General features: G+C 43.4%; 1 protein-coding gene across 4 annotated transcripts in view; it reads left to right on the top strand.

Annotated features, from left to right (window-relative positions):
- The window catches only part of OSBPL5 (oxysterol binding protein like 5), a 144,620-nt gene that overhangs the window by 100,154 nt on the left and 27,214 nt on the right, over positions 1-17,252 (top strand). For all 4 annotated transcript variants that reach the window (XM_065635702.1, XM_065635700.1, XM_065635699.1 and 1 more), the window contains 2 exons: positions 4,021-4,105; positions 16,327-16,498. In XM_065635702.1, the coding sequence (XP_065491774.1) occupies positions 4,021-4,105; positions 16,327-16,498 (257 nt within the window). The remainder of the gene's footprint in view (positions 1-4,020; positions 4,106-16,326; positions 16,499-17,252) is intronic.

The raw sequence follows: 17,252 nt of genomic DNA, 5'->3' as shown, positions 1-17,252 counted from the left end.
TAGTTGTGCTAGCCTATTAAATATGATGTGCAGTCATGTAACTTCAGTTAGAGCAGGATGAAATTTTGGGTTGCCTTTCAGATGAGAGGTAGGTAATATGTAAGGCCATTCCTTGTGGTGGAAAGCTTAATATATGCAGAGGGAACTGTTTTTTCTATAAAGCTCTCTGGTTTCTAGAGCTGTCTTAGAAGCATATCCCTGAGAGGAGAGAGTTCTTTATTCTACGCTGCTTCCCTGGCTTTTTGAGCATTTTAGCCTGAAACTCCTCCACAGGGCAAATGGATTAGACCTCTTACCTTTTTGCTCTGCCCATGGCTTTGTAAACCCAAGGCCAAAACCACCAAGGTCTCCAAATCAGTCGGCAGCAAAAGCAGCAGTAAGAAAAGCTTCCCCCATATGCTCCAAATAGTCCTGCAGAGGCACTTTGTCCGTCATGTGAAGGCAGCGTGATCCCACGCTGCTTCAGGGAAGAGACCAGAGAATGCCGACCTAGTAATGAGTGTGAGGGTGTGAGTGTCTGTCCTCTTGTCTCACAGAGGGAGTGTAGGGCTGTCTGCCGGCAAGGTTTGCCCGGCTGTCCCAAATTAGTGTCCTGGAATAGTTTGTGTTTCCCTCTGAGCTTGCTCAGAAGCTAGCTGAGCAGTGTGGTGTGGGAAGATTTTATTGACTGCAGCTTGTTCCGGCACGTATTTAGAGCACTAAATGAGTCAGGGTCAAACCCACTGAATCTAGAAATATGTTTAATTTTAATTTTGTTTATTTTAAGAGCTTCGAGTTGTTCCTTTAAAGAAAGGAGTTCTAGTAATGGGCTTATGCACTTCTTTTACAGTTGTTTGTTCTGTTCCATAATACAGCACAGTTACCTACAGTACTGTTTATAAAAGGGTTTTTTTCCCCTTTTTTAAGCTTTGCTTTATGTCTCTCCAAGACTAGATGTCTCGTCGCACGATCTGAAACAGTGTGAGTTCACTCCATTTTTCAAAGCCTGATCAGCCACTGCTATTTGATAATGCCTTTTGAGTCTCAAATCAAATGTAAAGACAGGAGTGACTACAAGATGATCGTTTCTTAATTGTACTGTCCAGAGGCTGCAGCTGAGCTCTGAGTCCCAGTGTAGCAGGGATAACATTCACTTTTTGTGAGAGATGATCATTGTCTTGGAGGTCTTAGACTCAAAGGCTGGGAGACAGTAAGCATCATTATCTCGGCCATACAGATACACAACCTCATTTCTCTCTGAAGATGCTGACTTTGTTTTTATGGCCTCCTCTCCTTTCTGTGGGAAGCAGACCCCTCCATGTATGAGCATGCCTTACTGTTGAATACATTTCCTTGACAGAGTGACTTGGCTGCTCCTTGTGTTTATCCGCTTGCCTAAATGTCTGTTAAAACCTTGTTTTATTCCCTCCTTCCCCTCTCCTCCTTTTTTGTAATAACATCTCTCTGGATGTTTAGTATTTTGGTTGTAAGGTTATTCCTCCAAGAGAGCAAAGATCAGTTTCTGCACTGAAAAAACAAGTAACGGTGTTATCAACAGTTCTTGAACACCCTGCTCAGCTGCAAGCTACTGAAAGGAAAAATGCCGTTGGGAATGATGCCCGATTGCATTAATTTCACTAGTAATGTCTTGAGCTGCTCTGCTCTGGTTTACTAATCAAATCTCAGCTTTGCCAGTCCTGACTATTAAGCCTTTAAACAGTCTTAATTTTGTGAACCTCTTGTGGGAGAGGGGAGGAGAAAAAGAAGTGAGTAACAAGGATCTCAATTTCTCCTGGCAGCAGAAGAGCCCTGCAGATCTGGAGACAAGAAGCTAGACTGAATACTTGCCTTCTCAGCACCATGTCTTCGTGGCATAGATATAGATAGAATTTGATACTTGTCCTATGCTTGCACTCTTCATTCTTTCAAAATTTTGGCTTCCTGAGTGGAATTAAATAACAAAAATCCAGATAAAATCACCGTTTAGCTACCAGACACTTGTATACAGGAGCAGTTTTCAGTAGCAGTCAAAGTTTCCCTGCTTACAAACTAATGCTAAGAAGAAGTCCTTCTTTCAAGGAGCAAGATGGAATACCATAAAGGCCCATGTAAGGGAGGAGAGTCACACTCAAACTGCAAAAATTTCCCTACAGATTTTCAGCATTGTGTGGTATTCTCTAGGAACTCAAGGAAATCCCGGAGATCCTGGAGAAAACTGATTTTTCTACCCTGCAGTTGGCATAGTGGTCATGAGAGGATTGGTGATGTTTTCTGCTCTATGTTTATTTCTGACTTGACGTCTGCGTGTTTGAAAAAGAACCTGCTTTCATGTTGCTTGTTATGAAGTGAGGAAGAGAAGGAACTTGAGGAGGCTGGATCACTTTGAAATGCAAGAGAGAAAGAGGAGGGACTTGCATTTATTTCATAGAATTGTAGAATGGTTTGGGTTGGAAGGGACCTTAAAGATCATCTAGTTCCCCCGCCATGGGCAGAGACACCTTCCACTAGACCAGGTTGCTCAAAGCCCCATCCAGCCTGGCCCTGAACACTTCCAGAGATGGGGCATCCACAGCTTCTCTGCGCAGCCTGTTCCAGTGTCTCACCATCCTCATGGTGAAGAATTTCTTCCTAATATCTAATCTAAATCTACCCTCTTTCAGTTTAAAGCCATTACCCCTTGTCCCATCACTACATGCCCTTGTAAGAAGGCCCTCCAGCTTTCCTGTAGCCCCCCTTTAGATACTGGAAGGCTGCTATAAGGTCTCCCCAGAGCCTTCTCTTCTCCAGGCTGAACAACCCAAACTCTCTCAGCCTGTCCTCATAGCTCCAGCCCTCTGATCATCTTCACGGTTCTCCTCTGGACCTGCTCCAGCAGATCCACGTCCCTCTTAAGCTGGAGGCCACAGAGCTGGATGCAGTACTCCAGGTGGGGTCTCACGAGAGCAGACGGGGAGAGTCACCTCCATCAACCTGCTGGTCATGCTTCTTTTGATGCAGCCCAGGGTACAGTTGGCTTTCTGGGCTGGAAGTGCATATTGCCAGGTCGTGTTGAACTTCCCATTTCAGCCAGGTTGTGGCGTGAAGTCTCTGCCATGAAGTGTATGAAGTTGTGCTCACCAGATGCAGGAACTGCTTTTTCTTAACAGCTTCTGGAGCTCAAGAGGAGAAAACAGGGAGAAGATCAAGGTGGGAACGTGTGGTTCTCCTCAGAGAAGTTCCTAATCCAAGATGGACTCTACTTCTCTGGGAATCATTTCTGGAGGGTCATGCTGAAGGGATTGTGACAGGATGTTTACAAGATACTATAATATTTTTTTTCCACAGCTTCTAAACTAAATGCAACATAAACAAGCAAAGCCTGTTTTTGTTAAAGCCTGAAGAGGCCATCACCCCAGGCACCACAGCATAAGGGTTCTCAAAGGGTCTGATGTAGAGGTGAAGGGCTGAAACCCAGCAGCACGTGCCCATGCTGGGAGACCTTTGGTCCTCAGCCTGTCATTTTCCCTGTCTCCTTCTTTCCCAAAGACAGGTTTGCAGGATGGAGTTTCCCCCTTGTTTCCTTCCAGAAAATCTGCCATTGCCTCTTTGCTAGAGCACAAGGTGTGGGCTCTGCCACTTCTATGGTGACACATAAAAGGTGTTTTATTGCCAGTGTGTCAGGCTGGAGACGGATTCGGCATGCACCGCATGGAACAGTCTGTTCAGGTGTTGCACAAAGATGGCTAATAGCAAGTATACGACTGTTTCTGTCCCAGGCTACAGGAATGAGATTTTTCGATTCCCAAGGATCTGAATAAACAGTCAGTTTGGGCTGAGCTTGAGTTAGACCAAGCCCCATTTACATCAGAGCTCATTACTGCTTTGGAGCTGCAGTAGCAATATCATGATTACTGATGAGTCTCCCTAAATTACTCCATCTGCTTCTTCTTTCTTTCCTGTCACAAACATAGACACTCTGCCCAGGAAGGGTAGAAAGACTTGGAATAGTCCGCTGCATCTTCTGTGCCTTACTTATGTCTTTTTGTCTGTGTGCATTTCCAGGGCCCAAAGGGAGAAAACGTTGGTTCGATCACTCAGCCTCTTCCCAGCAGCTACTTGATTTTCAGAGCAGCCTCTGAATCGGATGGTAAGTTTTGGTCTTTGTTTGATTTCTCCAGACTGCATACTCTGTGCTAGTTAAGAAAATAGGTTGATGCAAAAAAACCATGGTGTCTAAAGGAAAAAATGGCATCTCACCCAGCTTGAGATGCCGTTTGTTAGCGATGGCCGGAATACATCAAGCAAACTACAGGCACATTTCATATTCCTCACTGAAGAGCCACCTTTCTGGCCCTATGTATGGAAGATGGACCTAGGCTTGTAGCTGGGGAAACATACTAAGTATATACTAAAGGATCAAAGGGCTTGATCCCAAAATTGGGATGAGAGGGGGCTTAACTGTTTTCTCAGTTCAGCAAGGACTTCAGTGGGTTATCTGCCTAAGTCTTACACTAAGTAGAGATCTGCCGGAGGAAAATGACGTAGTAATATTGAAGAACTGTTGGTATATGTCTCTCAACCACCAGAATTTCCTGTAAACTTGTGTCATGGAGATACCCTAAAAGTCAATTTAGGCAGGCAACAAGCTCCAAACAGACTTTATTCTTGCCAGAACTGTTTAGCAGAGAAACCAACCAGAAACGAGGTTTATCCAAATTATTTAGCACTCCAACAACATTATAAAACACAGGTTCGGGTACCAGTTGAGGATACTATTATCGTACGACCACATAAGAATAGTGAGGATCCACAGCATGCATGCACTCATTCACAAAAAACAGAGGCCTCTTTCACTCAAGGGTAGCCAGAAGGAAAAAATCACTTGCCCCTTTTCCTTTGCAGAAGGAAAATCACTCACCAAAGAAGAGTCAAGGGCATTCAGTCCCTGGAAGTCTCCTTAGATAGCATCCCAGGCTAAGGGGAGGGCTCTGTTCACAGACCTGCTGCTCTGAGAAGACCAATCAAAAGGAGTCTTTGGTGGGGCCCCATTTTATAGACTGGTCGCATCTGGCTGTGGTCATTATGAGCATGATCCCAAAGCTTCTCAGCTTCTCTGGGCCTGGGCACCTCCTTGGCTGAGGACCCTGTCCCTGACCAAGGGTCCTGCCCCTCCTGCTACCCCAGTCGGGGAGGTGACTGGAGTCACTGTGCCCCAGGGTGGGGGATGTGACTCTCCACACCTTGGTACCAACCAAGGTACCAACAGGTGGGGCACAGATGTGCCAAAGAGCCATGAACTGCCCCATTGATCTCATCAGGGGATGTGCCACTGCCACAACTTGCTGTACCATGGTTCACACTATAGCAGGCCCAGATACTGGTGGCTCCACATGTAAAATACCATCTGGGAATTCACAAAGTTATGAAAAGTAAATTTAGGTTAATATACAACAGGCATGCCGGTTTGCTATGTGCAAATCTCTTTAAATTACTTTAGTGGACCTAAATCAGTGATTTATAAGCAGATAAGAAGATTAAAAACATGTTTTCATTCCATTTGACCTTCAGACTACTGTAATTTTTTTTGACATAGCAAATTAACCCAGGCTGTTCATTTTATGCTTATTTTTCACTTACCCCACCAAGGGTGCTCTTGTAGCCCATATGCAAGGATTTTTTGATGGAGCGTAGTGAGCTTTGAAAGCAGAGCCCTCTGGTCCAGTGTTTCAGTTTTACATACTCCTAAAGGCTGGAAATGGAACAATGCCAAATGCACCTTCGTCATGGCACTTAGAATAGGAGGAGACCTTTCATTACAGGTGCTGTTCTTCCTACAACTGTGCAAGGAGGGCTGTTCATAGTGAGGGATACCAGCTCAACATTGAAAGCTGTTTGCATATGCCAGTGTAGTGAAGGATATGAAAATAAGTGGAACTTGTATAGAGCCGTACAAGCACATCTATTTGAATATTATGCTTTTGTAGCTTATGGAACAGTACAGCTTATTTGTGTAAGGGAATAGAGGATTCTCACATGGCTCCAAAAATTACCTGCCTAGAAAGGGATAGATTGATATAATACTCTCTTGGGAAAAAAAAAAAGTGCTGTTGGGGTAGAGCTACTAAATTGTAGGCATTTCAAACCTTGGTTATACAGATAGCTTGCAGAATAGATATACAGAATAATCCTACAGAGTCCTTAGGCAACCAAGTAGCTTCAACAACTGTCTGTCAACCCAGATTTTCTAAATTATTATTTCCTTAGAGGTCTGTGTAACTTGTCTTTCCATTAACTTAATTAGAAAATGCACAAAGGGACCAATGTGGTCATTCTGTGTGGTCAGGACAAATTGCTGTCTCATAAAGTATTTTTCCTGGCATTTCAGCTATCTTCTAAATGAAAACTTTCATTCTGGTGGAAACCTAATGATTAAACCTTACAGCCAGCCTGGCAAAGAGACCTGTGGCTGCACTTCTACTCTCTCTTTTTATGAGAACTGACATAGGCCACTTATGTGGAGTAGAATAGCTTTAGATTTGTTCTAACTAACCTTACCCATAAAGGCTCCCAAGCCAGCAGTAGCTCCCAAGAGATCAGCAGAGGTAAGACTTTTCTAGCTGTGATCTCTCTGTCCGGGTCATACACCACTTGCTGAAAAAGCACAAAAAGGACCGTATCTGGCACATGAGAATTTTTAGTATTTCAATGCCTGTGGGAAGCTTTCTGCCCAGTGAGTTATTACATGTCTCTGGTATCATAAGAGCTTAAAATAGAGAGTTACTGAAACGTATTTTTAAAGCCAAGATATTGGCCAAGATTCTTGGGAAGCATGCAGAGGCCAGGCAGATCAAAGTAGAGTTACTTTAGGGTTTAGTATGATCTTCCTTTGCTGCAGATGGAAAACTAATGTGATCAAGGGAAGGAGGAGGAACTGAAATACCTGTCAATCAAATATCATAAATATGTATGTAGGAAATAACTAGGGCCTTTGGTTAGGGATGAAATAATACATGCTCTTGAACAGCGTTAGCAACGCCCTCGAGTCGCTCACACAGGTTTGGAGTGTCCACATTACGTCTGGTAGATCCTGAGAGTCTGAGGAGGTGACCATGACAGTCAATGTGAAGTGAAGCTTTGGGATCTGTCCACTTAGTGGTGGACTTCACAAAAAAAAATATATAGTATTACACCAGAAATACTAGCATGCCGTGTGCAGGAGAGGGAGGATGTGAATCTGTTTGTGAGTTAGCCTTCCTGGGGGCAGCTTGGGGGCATCTGCTCCACTGAGCGGTCTAGATGTGCTGACAAATGGGCAAACACATGGGTATCACACTCTGAGATGAGTGACTTGGAAATGGTGTTAGTGTCAGTAGGTGGTGTAAAACATATGCAGACAAGGACACAAGGAGTAGAAACTGTTAAAGAAAACTGTATAAACTCTAGCAGATTAAGGCTTGTACTTTGCAGTTAATACAATTTGATTTTAAGCCCGGAAGACACTACTGAAATGGTTATAGATTGATATATAGCTTCACCTATTGTAAAGAAGCATCTCCAAGAGGGTGTACCTGAATTTGCTTCATTTCTTCAACGCACTGGACAAACGTAGAGAATGCAGTTATGGTCAAGAGAGACTGGAGATAAAGGTAAAATGAGCTAAGCTAGCTGACACAAATGGGGCAGGTGGAATCTGATCCCTTGCATAATGTTAGTGTATATTTGTAGTATGTTTGCATCTCCTCCATAGATGCGATATTGTATGAATCTACAGCATCTCTGAGGAGGTGTCCTGACCGTGTTCTTCGTAATGCAGTTTCCCATGTTAGTAGTGGAAAATGAACCACAGAGCATTTGGCAGATTTAACAGTAATTGACGGAGGCCTCTTGACTTCTTGGGGAATATTGAGTTGCGGCATATGTTCGATGTGCAGTTCTGCTATCCAGGCAACTATATCATGATCGGCAGCTACATGGCCTACTTTTTATCTCAGCATGTCAGAATCCCATCTGTGACAGACTGTTGGTAGGATTTAAGGTCCTGACTTCTGGACAGCCTGCAGAACCACTGCCAAGCTGCAGTAGCATTCCCATGCACAGACCGCAGCAGCAGTCTGCTTTGTGATGTGTTTTAAAGACATCTGGAAGGTCATGTCAGCCTACAGGGCTCAACCCGTACAAACACAGGGTCTTTCTTTCTTACCGGTTTCAGAAAAGAAAAGTGCTTTTTCCAAACCAGTGACTGTGCATGCATTTCAGCTTTATCTGATGAGAGGCTTAGAACTAGTAGTTTAAACCTGTCCCGAGCTTCCTGCCTGGACCATTCTGGGGCTGCCCTTGAGGCCTCCAAACTGGTGCCCCAGACCTCTTAAGCGTTTTGAGTCACCTGCTTAAATCTCATGGTGCAGGTCTCCACCTTGCCACAGGTGCTGCCACCAAAGGGGTTACCAGGGGGATGCCATGGGGCAGGTTACCAGGGGTTAAAGGCTTATCAGTGGAATTGTAAACCACACTTAAATTTTGTTCCTTATGTCTGTCCTTTCGTTCAGGCATGCTTTGGGTAGTCTCCGTGGCCTGATGTGGGAGCTGTGTGGAAATGCTGATGGTCTGGCTTACAGTGGTGGTGTTTCTTTGCTAGGCATCTGGCCCTTCCCCCAAAACTGATGCTCTGATCTGGGGAGGAAACTAAATTATTGAAATAAGGGTCACGCACAGAAGCAGTGAAACAGGAGGAAGATTGCAATTTGAAACCGAGTTGACAATGAAATATATCATTGGATCCTGGCAGTACTGGAAAAAATAGAAATTGCCTTCTTAGCTTTATGTCTGCCCTTCATATTCCTTAGACCTTTCACAGCAGTTTAAAATCCAGGCATTTGCAACCAGATTTCATTTAGCTCAGTGCATAAATTGTACCTGCAGCTGAGAGATCGCATCCTTGCATCTTGACAGCTGAAGTGTAAGAAGCCATGCACGCAGGCATCCAAGTGGTACAGCAAAATAAGCAGTCAGCTGAATACGATGACCTTAACGTGCACTGACTGAACCAAATCAGCCTCTTCCTCATCATTCGTGATTTGTGTGCACTTGAGCAAGAATTCAATCTTTCCAGGTAACAGTCTACGTCAGGTTGATTTTTAAAAGCATCTATCTTGTAAGTGTGAGGCACGAGGCCAAAAGCTGGATTACTTTAATAATTCAAGAAGAATAATATTCCCTCAGTGATGCCTCTCTGGAGGAATGTATGGTTACTGGGTGTGAGGCTTTTGAAGTCTTAATTGGCAAGAGATTCATTCCAGCTGTTCTACAGCTACAGGAATGCAATGGAAAAGAAGTGTAGTCGCAGACCGAGATTTCGATGTGCAACAATGTGATTTCATCTTGAGCAGATTTTTGTTATTGGTGAGTGCTGAGAGAAGGTTGGCTGGCTCTGCTGTGATCAGCTGTTGCAAAACGTGGCAAATAGTCTTGACACGTTAAATTATGAGTTGTTCCAGGTGAATGATGGTGACTGTTAAGAATTGCAAAGCTGAATAGCTTAGCAGTTTTAGTACTGCCTGTTTTCTTGAGGGTTTTTAGTGTGTTTTTGTGTGTGTGTGTGTTTTGTTGTGAGTGGTTTGGTTTTTTGTGATTTTTTTTTTTTTTTTTTTTTTTTCCTGGGGGATATTGTTGTAAATTTAGATCTGTTTGAAGACTAGGACAAACTCAAGTTATTTCTTGAACTGAGCCTAGGTTAGCAGCGTAAGCAAACTTCAGTTGTTTGGGGTTTTTTGTGTTTTGTGGTTTTTTTGTTGGTTTGGTTTGGGTTGGTTTGGGTTTCACTGAAAGCAAAATGGCAAAATGAGCTCAGAAGCTTGAAACAGCTATCCCGTGACCTTTTTTTTTTAATAAGAATTCATAAATTGATCCAAATTAAGTAAAAAAAAAAAAAAAAGACCTGTCATAGCAGCAAGAGCCATCTTTTTTCCTCACACAAAAGGAGAAAAACAAAATTTAAAAAATGTTCCATGTTCAAAGATAACAGATATTCATATCTTACCCTCAAAATCATTAAAAATAAAAATTAAAAAAACCCCCACGCCCATACCTTTGATTTATCAGGGAAAAATACTTTTTAGTCTCTGAAAAATTCCTTTCATCTTCATGGAAAAGGGAAAAAAATCATTAAAAGATTCTACCTCAGGGTGAGTCCAAAAATATTTTTTTCTTTGGGGGAGAGAGTAATTTGGGAGGAATGCCATCCTTTTTGATTTCCCCACAATTGCTATTATATTTATTTATTTATTGTGCAGCTAAGAAAACTCTCTACGGGTATGTTGGATCACCCTCTGTGATGCAGCAGTAGGCGTAATATCAGTGGCTTTCTGTAACTCCGCTGCTTAACATTCAACAGACAGGGAGAGGATCTAAATTAAAACCTGGCTCCAAAACACCACTGTCAACTTCCTGCCCTCCGATAAATGATCCAGAGCTACTCCACATCAGGATGGAAATTTTTTGTTTTGTTGTTTTGTTTTGTTTTGTTTGTTTGTTTTGCTTGTTTGTTTGGTGTGTGTTGTGGGTTTCTTTTTTTTTTAATTCCAAGGAAGAGAAGGAATTTTTTGTCACTTGGTTTTAGTATTTCCTTTTGTGTGTGAGGAGCTGGTGTGAGCACATGCCTGCTCCTGTTCAGCTTTGCAGCCTCCAGGTCTCCGCACGGTGCCAGCAGCGCCCAGCGGACCCGAGAAGCGTCCTGCAAGGAGCCGCAGTGACTCCCAGTTGCTCAGCTGTACTGCAGGAGTCATCTCAAAGGACCACAAGGTGCTTTTCCAGCCTGCTGAGCCAAAAAGGCCTGGAGAAAGCATACGGAAGGTTTCAAACCATATGTGGGCTGCACATTTGGCTTTGTTTTTGCAAAGTCAAGGCAACACACATCCTGTATTAGCTTTTTTTTTCCCAAACCTTTCATGAAGGAATGAACTTTGGAACCCAGCTGTGTTTAACTGATTTTTCAATGAGTTTTCTTTTTCAAATTGTCACTGATGACTCTTGTCATTTTACAGAGAAAAAAGGTTGCAGGCCTACTTAGGGGTGACAACTCTGTTTCATCTTTTTTTTTTTCAGTGAGCACATCTGAGTGATGTGCAGATGTGTTCTTCTGACATCCCACATCCCTGGGACATCTGTCACGTGCCAAATGCTGTGATCATCATTTGCTAAAGCGATGTAGGGAGCGGATATTGAAACTCATGATCAGTGCAAGGAGGGAGGTTGCTACAAAAGAGAGCAGAAACCCAGGCTAGCTCTAGCGCTCTGGTAGGACATCCACTTCTGGTGCCTTAGGAACAGCCTTGTCAAAGAGTCTCACTCTTTCCTCATCATTCCTGGAGGGAGCCAAAGGTGGCTGAGCAACCCACCCACCTGACCAGTTCAGGTGCCGAAAAAGGGATGATGTGGAATGCCCTCCTCGTGCTGGCTGTCAGTATGATGAGCTAGCTGGGCTTTGAACATCAGAGTTGGGGATCTTCTCTGGGTGGGGTGTCATTTCTGTCAGTTATTATCCTCACTGAGAACTCTGTTAGCTTGGATGAAAGATTTCTGTTGCTGAGTTTTGTAAACCCTTGTATGTGGCTTGTTAGATACATGGGAGTGTTATGTGTAGATGGGCTGTTTTACTTTCTCCCTCTTCCATCCTTCCCCTTCCACAGCCCAGGTAAGAGCCAGAGCTTACTCTGTGGGCTGCCCCTTGGAAGTCAGTGACAAAATACTAAATACAATGAAGAAAAGGTCAATCTTGGAAATAACATTTGAAAGGGAATACTTAGTTCCCAGCTCCCAAGCAGGAGGAGGTAATGCAGGTGTTTTTGAGACGTGACCTCTGCAGAAACTGTGCAAAAGTAATCATTGCAATGGATAGAGTAATGTATTATTTGATATAAAAAGAGCTTAAAAGCCTATGGGGAGATTCTGCCATAGGCTAACAATATACTCTTGGGTTTTCCTTCAGAATTTAAACATATGCTTGCTTTAAGCCACAATTTGTGGAAAATTATAACTGATAACTGATCGCAATGTTTTACATTGCAGCTTCTAAAACCTGCAACCTTCTGAAATATTACTGTTGTAACTCTTTCGCAGCTCTTTTCCTTTGTACACATCATATTGGGCTGCCTTTCCTCTCTGAAGGAACCCACATTTTGCATCCTTCACCGATCTAATTACCTTGTATACAAAAAAAACCAACTTGAGTCAACCACTCAAAAAATGTGAGAATTAAGGTAACCGTGAAGGCTTCATGCAGACTGCCGTGACTGTAGATGACAGCCTTTAATTATGTGACCACGTAGTTTTTTCCCCTTCTGCAGTTCCTGAGGGAGTGAGTAGACTTGTCAGGCAAGCAATTAAGTAATCCAAATGCTAGCATTTTTGTATCATCTTCACAATAAAGAAGAATATTGCTCAGTAGCAGGATCACTCAAATGTAAAAACATTTTATGTAGTCCTTTAGCAATGAAATACGTTTATCTTGTGTGCAATCCCTGAAATTGAGAGGATATAATTTTATGGTGTTGTGCTGCAATTAACACACTGTTGACTTGCAGAGAATGTAACCTTTTCATTTGCAGAGGAAATCGTAGATTTTACATCTGGTTTTGTGGCATGTATTTGTTTGGATTCACAGCACCACCTGATGGCTGAAGGCCCGTTTCTTAGCTTGAGGATTCTGTGCCTCCGTTGAACTCAGTTTCTGTTAGAAATGGAAACAAAGGCAAACACTGATTCCATTTCTGTGTTCTGTGGGGCACAAGTAACGCTGACTGCTAATGCACAGCAAGTTCCTCTAGAGCTTTGTGTCTCTGCTTTGGAAAATCAGATTTTTTTAAAAAATTTTGTTTTTAATTTAGGCTCCATGAATAAGGTTTCAAAAAAGATTTAAGTTACTCATAACCCTTTCCAGGGAGTTACCCAAAGAGATAAAAATCCTAGATATGTTATGGAGAAATTTCCTCTGGTAATATGGTGGACAAGTCCAAAGGTTTGACCAAGCCTGTAAGTACCATGTCAGTACCAGTGAATACCAGTGGCAGTGACAGGGTTACAGCCAGTGGGGACTGCTCTGCCTGCAGACCCAGAGAACGACATGGCTGAAGGGAACTTTGGGGTCACCCTTGCCACCCTTGTTAGAAAGCGTAAACATAGCCAGTGCGTTGCTGTAACCATCATAAGGTGTCTTTGTGTGAGTGCTCCAGGGGACTGAGGAGCTGATCCCCATCACAGAATTACAGAACGGCTGAGGTTGGAAGGGACCTCTGGAGATCATCTAGTCCAACCCACCTGCTAAAGCAGGTTCACCCAGAGCAGATCACACAGGAATGTGTCCAGGTGGGTTTTGAATGTCTCCAGAGAAGGAAACTCCACAACCTCTCTGGGCAGCCTGTTCCAGGGCTCTGGCACCCTCCAAGTAAAGAAGTTTCTCCTCATATTCAGATGAAACCTCCTGTGCTTCAGTCTGTGCCCATTGCCCCTCGTCCTGTCACTGGGCACCACTGAAAGGAGTCTGGCCCCATCCTCTTGACACCCACCCTTGAGATATTTATAAACATTGATGAGATCCCCTCTCAGTCTTCTCTTCTCCAGGCTGAACAGACCCAGCTCTCTCAGTCTCTCCACAAAAGAAAGATGCTCCAGACCCCTAATCATCTTTGTAGCCCTGTTACTGCTCCAAAGTGCTCATGCTGCTACAAATCAAGCTACCTATCAAAGTACCTGATTTTACAAGCTCATTGAATGCAAAAATATCTTGACATATGCAGCATTTACAAATGTCAAATCATGCAGTCCTCATTCTGCAGAACTTGAAAAGAAAACCAAAGGTAAAGAGAAAGCTGAAGGAGCTGAGCCTAAACAGGAATGTGCTCCCTTGTACAGAATAACCTGAAACAGGTTTTCATCTTGATGTGTTTGAGGGAGAGGGGATATGTAGGAGGGACTGGATTTGTGCTCAGCGCAGCCATTAACTCTAATGGGTTATCCATGCAAATCCTCGTCATGGCGAGAAGGGAATAAATCTCTACGTGTAAAGCCTTAATGCAAGAATATTTGTTAAATACAAAATAGTGTGAAATCAATTCCAACAGCCTTCAACCTTCTTAATCTTTTATTAACCATTATGTGTGATTTTATTATTAAATTGTAAGCTGATGCTGAAGGAATTTATGGGATGAGATTAGAATAAATGACGGGGTTCTGTGATGCTTGTGGATCACTGTTCAAGTGCAATTCTTCAAAGTTTGGGGTATTTTTCTCGCATTTACTGGTTGCAGCTTTGTTCCAAAGCAACAACTAAAAGATACTCAAGTTTTTTAAACGTTTCTTTGTAGACATATCTCCTGGATTTTTTAAAAACTCACGTTGACCTTCTTATAGAGCCAAATTTTGGTCATATAGAAATAGATGGGAATTACACACAAGAGAGCAGGATCCCAGTGGGATTTATGCATGCGCTTGATGCTGTGTGATGGAATTGAGTGTAATGGAAGCATTTCCCAAATGGGACCTCAGAATGCATGTGGTCCAGGGAAAACCTATTTGTAACACTTGCCATTGCTAGAGCAAAACCCTTGTTTTCTTCATTGCCTCTGAAGCACACTTCTCATTATTGGAAAATATATTCTGAGGAGTGTAATGAAGAGCTCTGTTTTACATGCTTGAAATTAGAGGATAACTCCCTTGATACCTCAGTTCTTGAATGTTCAGCCAATTTGCAGGTGTCTTGGCCTCATTAATGACTGCGCTACAGAAGCAGGCTATTTTCAGATGCTTCCCAGAACACAGTGACTCCAGCATTGTGGTGATTTGGCTTTTACGCTAACAAACAGCTTTGCGGACTTGTATGGATCATTGCAAAAGGAGCCAATGGTCCGTATGGATTGCTGTGATTTTCCTTTGCTGTCTGCCTGTGGGACCTATGCAGGCCTTAAAAAAGTCCAATGAGGCTGTGTGTGGGAACTGTGGTTTGTCTCATCTCTGTGTCATGCTTATAGTTTCTGGTATTACAAAGTAGACCCTTCAGGTAAAGATTTTTTTGTGACAAGATAAGGAAAACTGATGCTCCACCCAGATTGTCTGGTGGACTGGGCAGGGAGAAGGAATAGAGAAAAGGGAAAAAAATACAGAGAAAGAGGAAAAATAAACAGCCTGACAAGCAACTGTGTCTAGTCTTAATCAGTCTGGCAAGTATTGATCTGCCTGGTTCTTGTTCCGAGAGATTGTTATTGCAGCACTACACCCTTTTGGGATGCTCGAGCCGGCTTGTGGTTCAGTGATCCCACACCAAGCAGGGGCCTGTCCTGCGCGGCGCAGTGCCCTGGTGTCTCCCTGCCATTGGGGAGTGCGCGTCGTGGGGATGCCAAATGCCAAACGTGTTATTAGGGTGTGTTGCTTGCAAACATGAGCTGCTAGGTGGTTTGAAAGGACCGTACCTGTACACATTTCCTGAGTTTTGAACTAAATCAGAAAGAGGCAAAAGGGGATGTGAACAGGTTGTGGGAGTTCAGAGGAAGAGATGCTATTAGGGCAGAGGGAGTTGGAGTGAGCTTCTGTTGTGGGTTACCACCGGCCAGCAACTAAGCCCCACACAGCCGCTCGCTCACTCACCCCAGATGGGATGGGGGAGAGGGTCAGAAGAGTAAAAGTGAGAAAACTCGTGGGTTGAGATAAAGACAGTTTAATAAGTAAAGCAAAAGCCACACAGGCAAGCAAAGCAAAACAAAGAATTTATTCACCACTTCCCAGTGGCAGGCAGGTGTTCAGCCATCTCCAGCAAAGCCAGGCTCCATCCCATATAGTGGTTACTGGGGAACACAAATGCTGTAACTCCACACATCCTACTCTTCCTTCTCCCTCCCCAAAAATACATAATGAGCATGGTGTCATATGATGTGGAACATCCTTTTGACCAGTTTTGGTCAGCTGTCCTGGCTCTGCCCCCTCCCAGCTTCTTGTGCACCTGGCAGGGCACGTGAAACTGAAAAGTTCTTGAGTACTTAGGATCAACTAAAACATCAGTGTGTTATCAACAGTATTCTCATTATAAATCCAAAATACAGCACTAAATCAGCTGCTGGGAAGAACATTAAGTCTATCCCAGCCGAAACCAGGACAGCTTCCCACTGTATTTACCTGTGCAGATGTACCACTCATGCAGCCACTAAAACACACCATTTCTGGCAAGATAACCTAGGGATTATGTATATGAAAGATAGGTTATTGTACACAATGACTTCCTGAATTCTAATGAGCTTTACTCCCAGGCAACAAGCTTTTAAGAAGCAATGCATGAATTGTCTTTTTTACTCTCCTGTGCTTAAATAATTCCTTTTGTTTTCACAGGCCGATGCTGGCTGGATGCTTTGGAACTTGCCCTGCGTTGCTCCAGCCTCTTCCGGCTCAGTGCCTCCAAGCAGGGAAAGGATGGAGAAATGAACTGTTCGAGTGATTCTGCACATGCAGGGCTCAACCACCTCTTGCACACAAGCACCATCTCAGACCAGGAGTTCTTCCAGTAAGATGGGGCTATCATTTCTTAATGCACAGAGAGGTGTCGCATGGCTCACGTTTTGTCATTCTTTTAACTTTAGCATAATCTAGCCAGAGTCCACCAAGAAAACCTGTTTAAAAACCAGCCTGTATGTTCTTCTGCTGCATCCATCACTAATTAGTGGGTTTGGTGCGTATGAGGATTGTTGTCACCTGACACTTGAGCACACAGACTGGGGGGAACTTCAGCTGTGCTCATGTGTACATAAACAATTTTCTGCTGTTGCTTACTTGGGCCAAAATGCTGTCTGGAGATGCTGGCATGAAAAATAGCTTGCCTGAGTAAAGACTGCAGAATCCATCTACTACAGTAGACCCATGGTTACTCACACAATCACTGATGGTGTCTATGTGTTGGCTAGCACATACAGCTCTGGGCCTGATCTATTTTTTAATAATGCGTTCTCTTTTCTCGTAATACTGTGTCACAGTCAGCAGAGTGCACAGACTGCATCCTCGGTTTTATAATTACTTTCTCTCTCTACAGGGGTTTTGAGTGGTTTCCAATTACTTCCTTGATGCATCAGATAAATTTTTACATAAGGGAAAATGTCCCCACAGCCTTCTTCCTATTCATATTCCTAGTATTACTGCAGCATTTTGGAACAACTCACATCAAAGCTCTGTAAGCTTTAAAAAACCTCAGGCCTTAATCTGTTGCTTATAGCTAAATAGGCAACTTCAAAAATCCCTCTGGTGTAGACACTTGGCCCTTGGAG

This window comes from Caloenas nicobarica, chromosome 5 (genome assembly GCF_036013445.1).
Source record: "Caloenas nicobarica isolate bCalNic1 chromosome 5, bCalNic1.hap1, whole genome shotgun sequence".
NCBI lineage: Eukaryota > Metazoa > Chordata > Aves > Columbiformes > Columbidae > Caloenas > Caloenas nicobarica.
The sequence above is the reverse complement of the archived record's forward strand: the minus strand, read 5'-3'. Positions and strand labels throughout refer to the sequence as shown.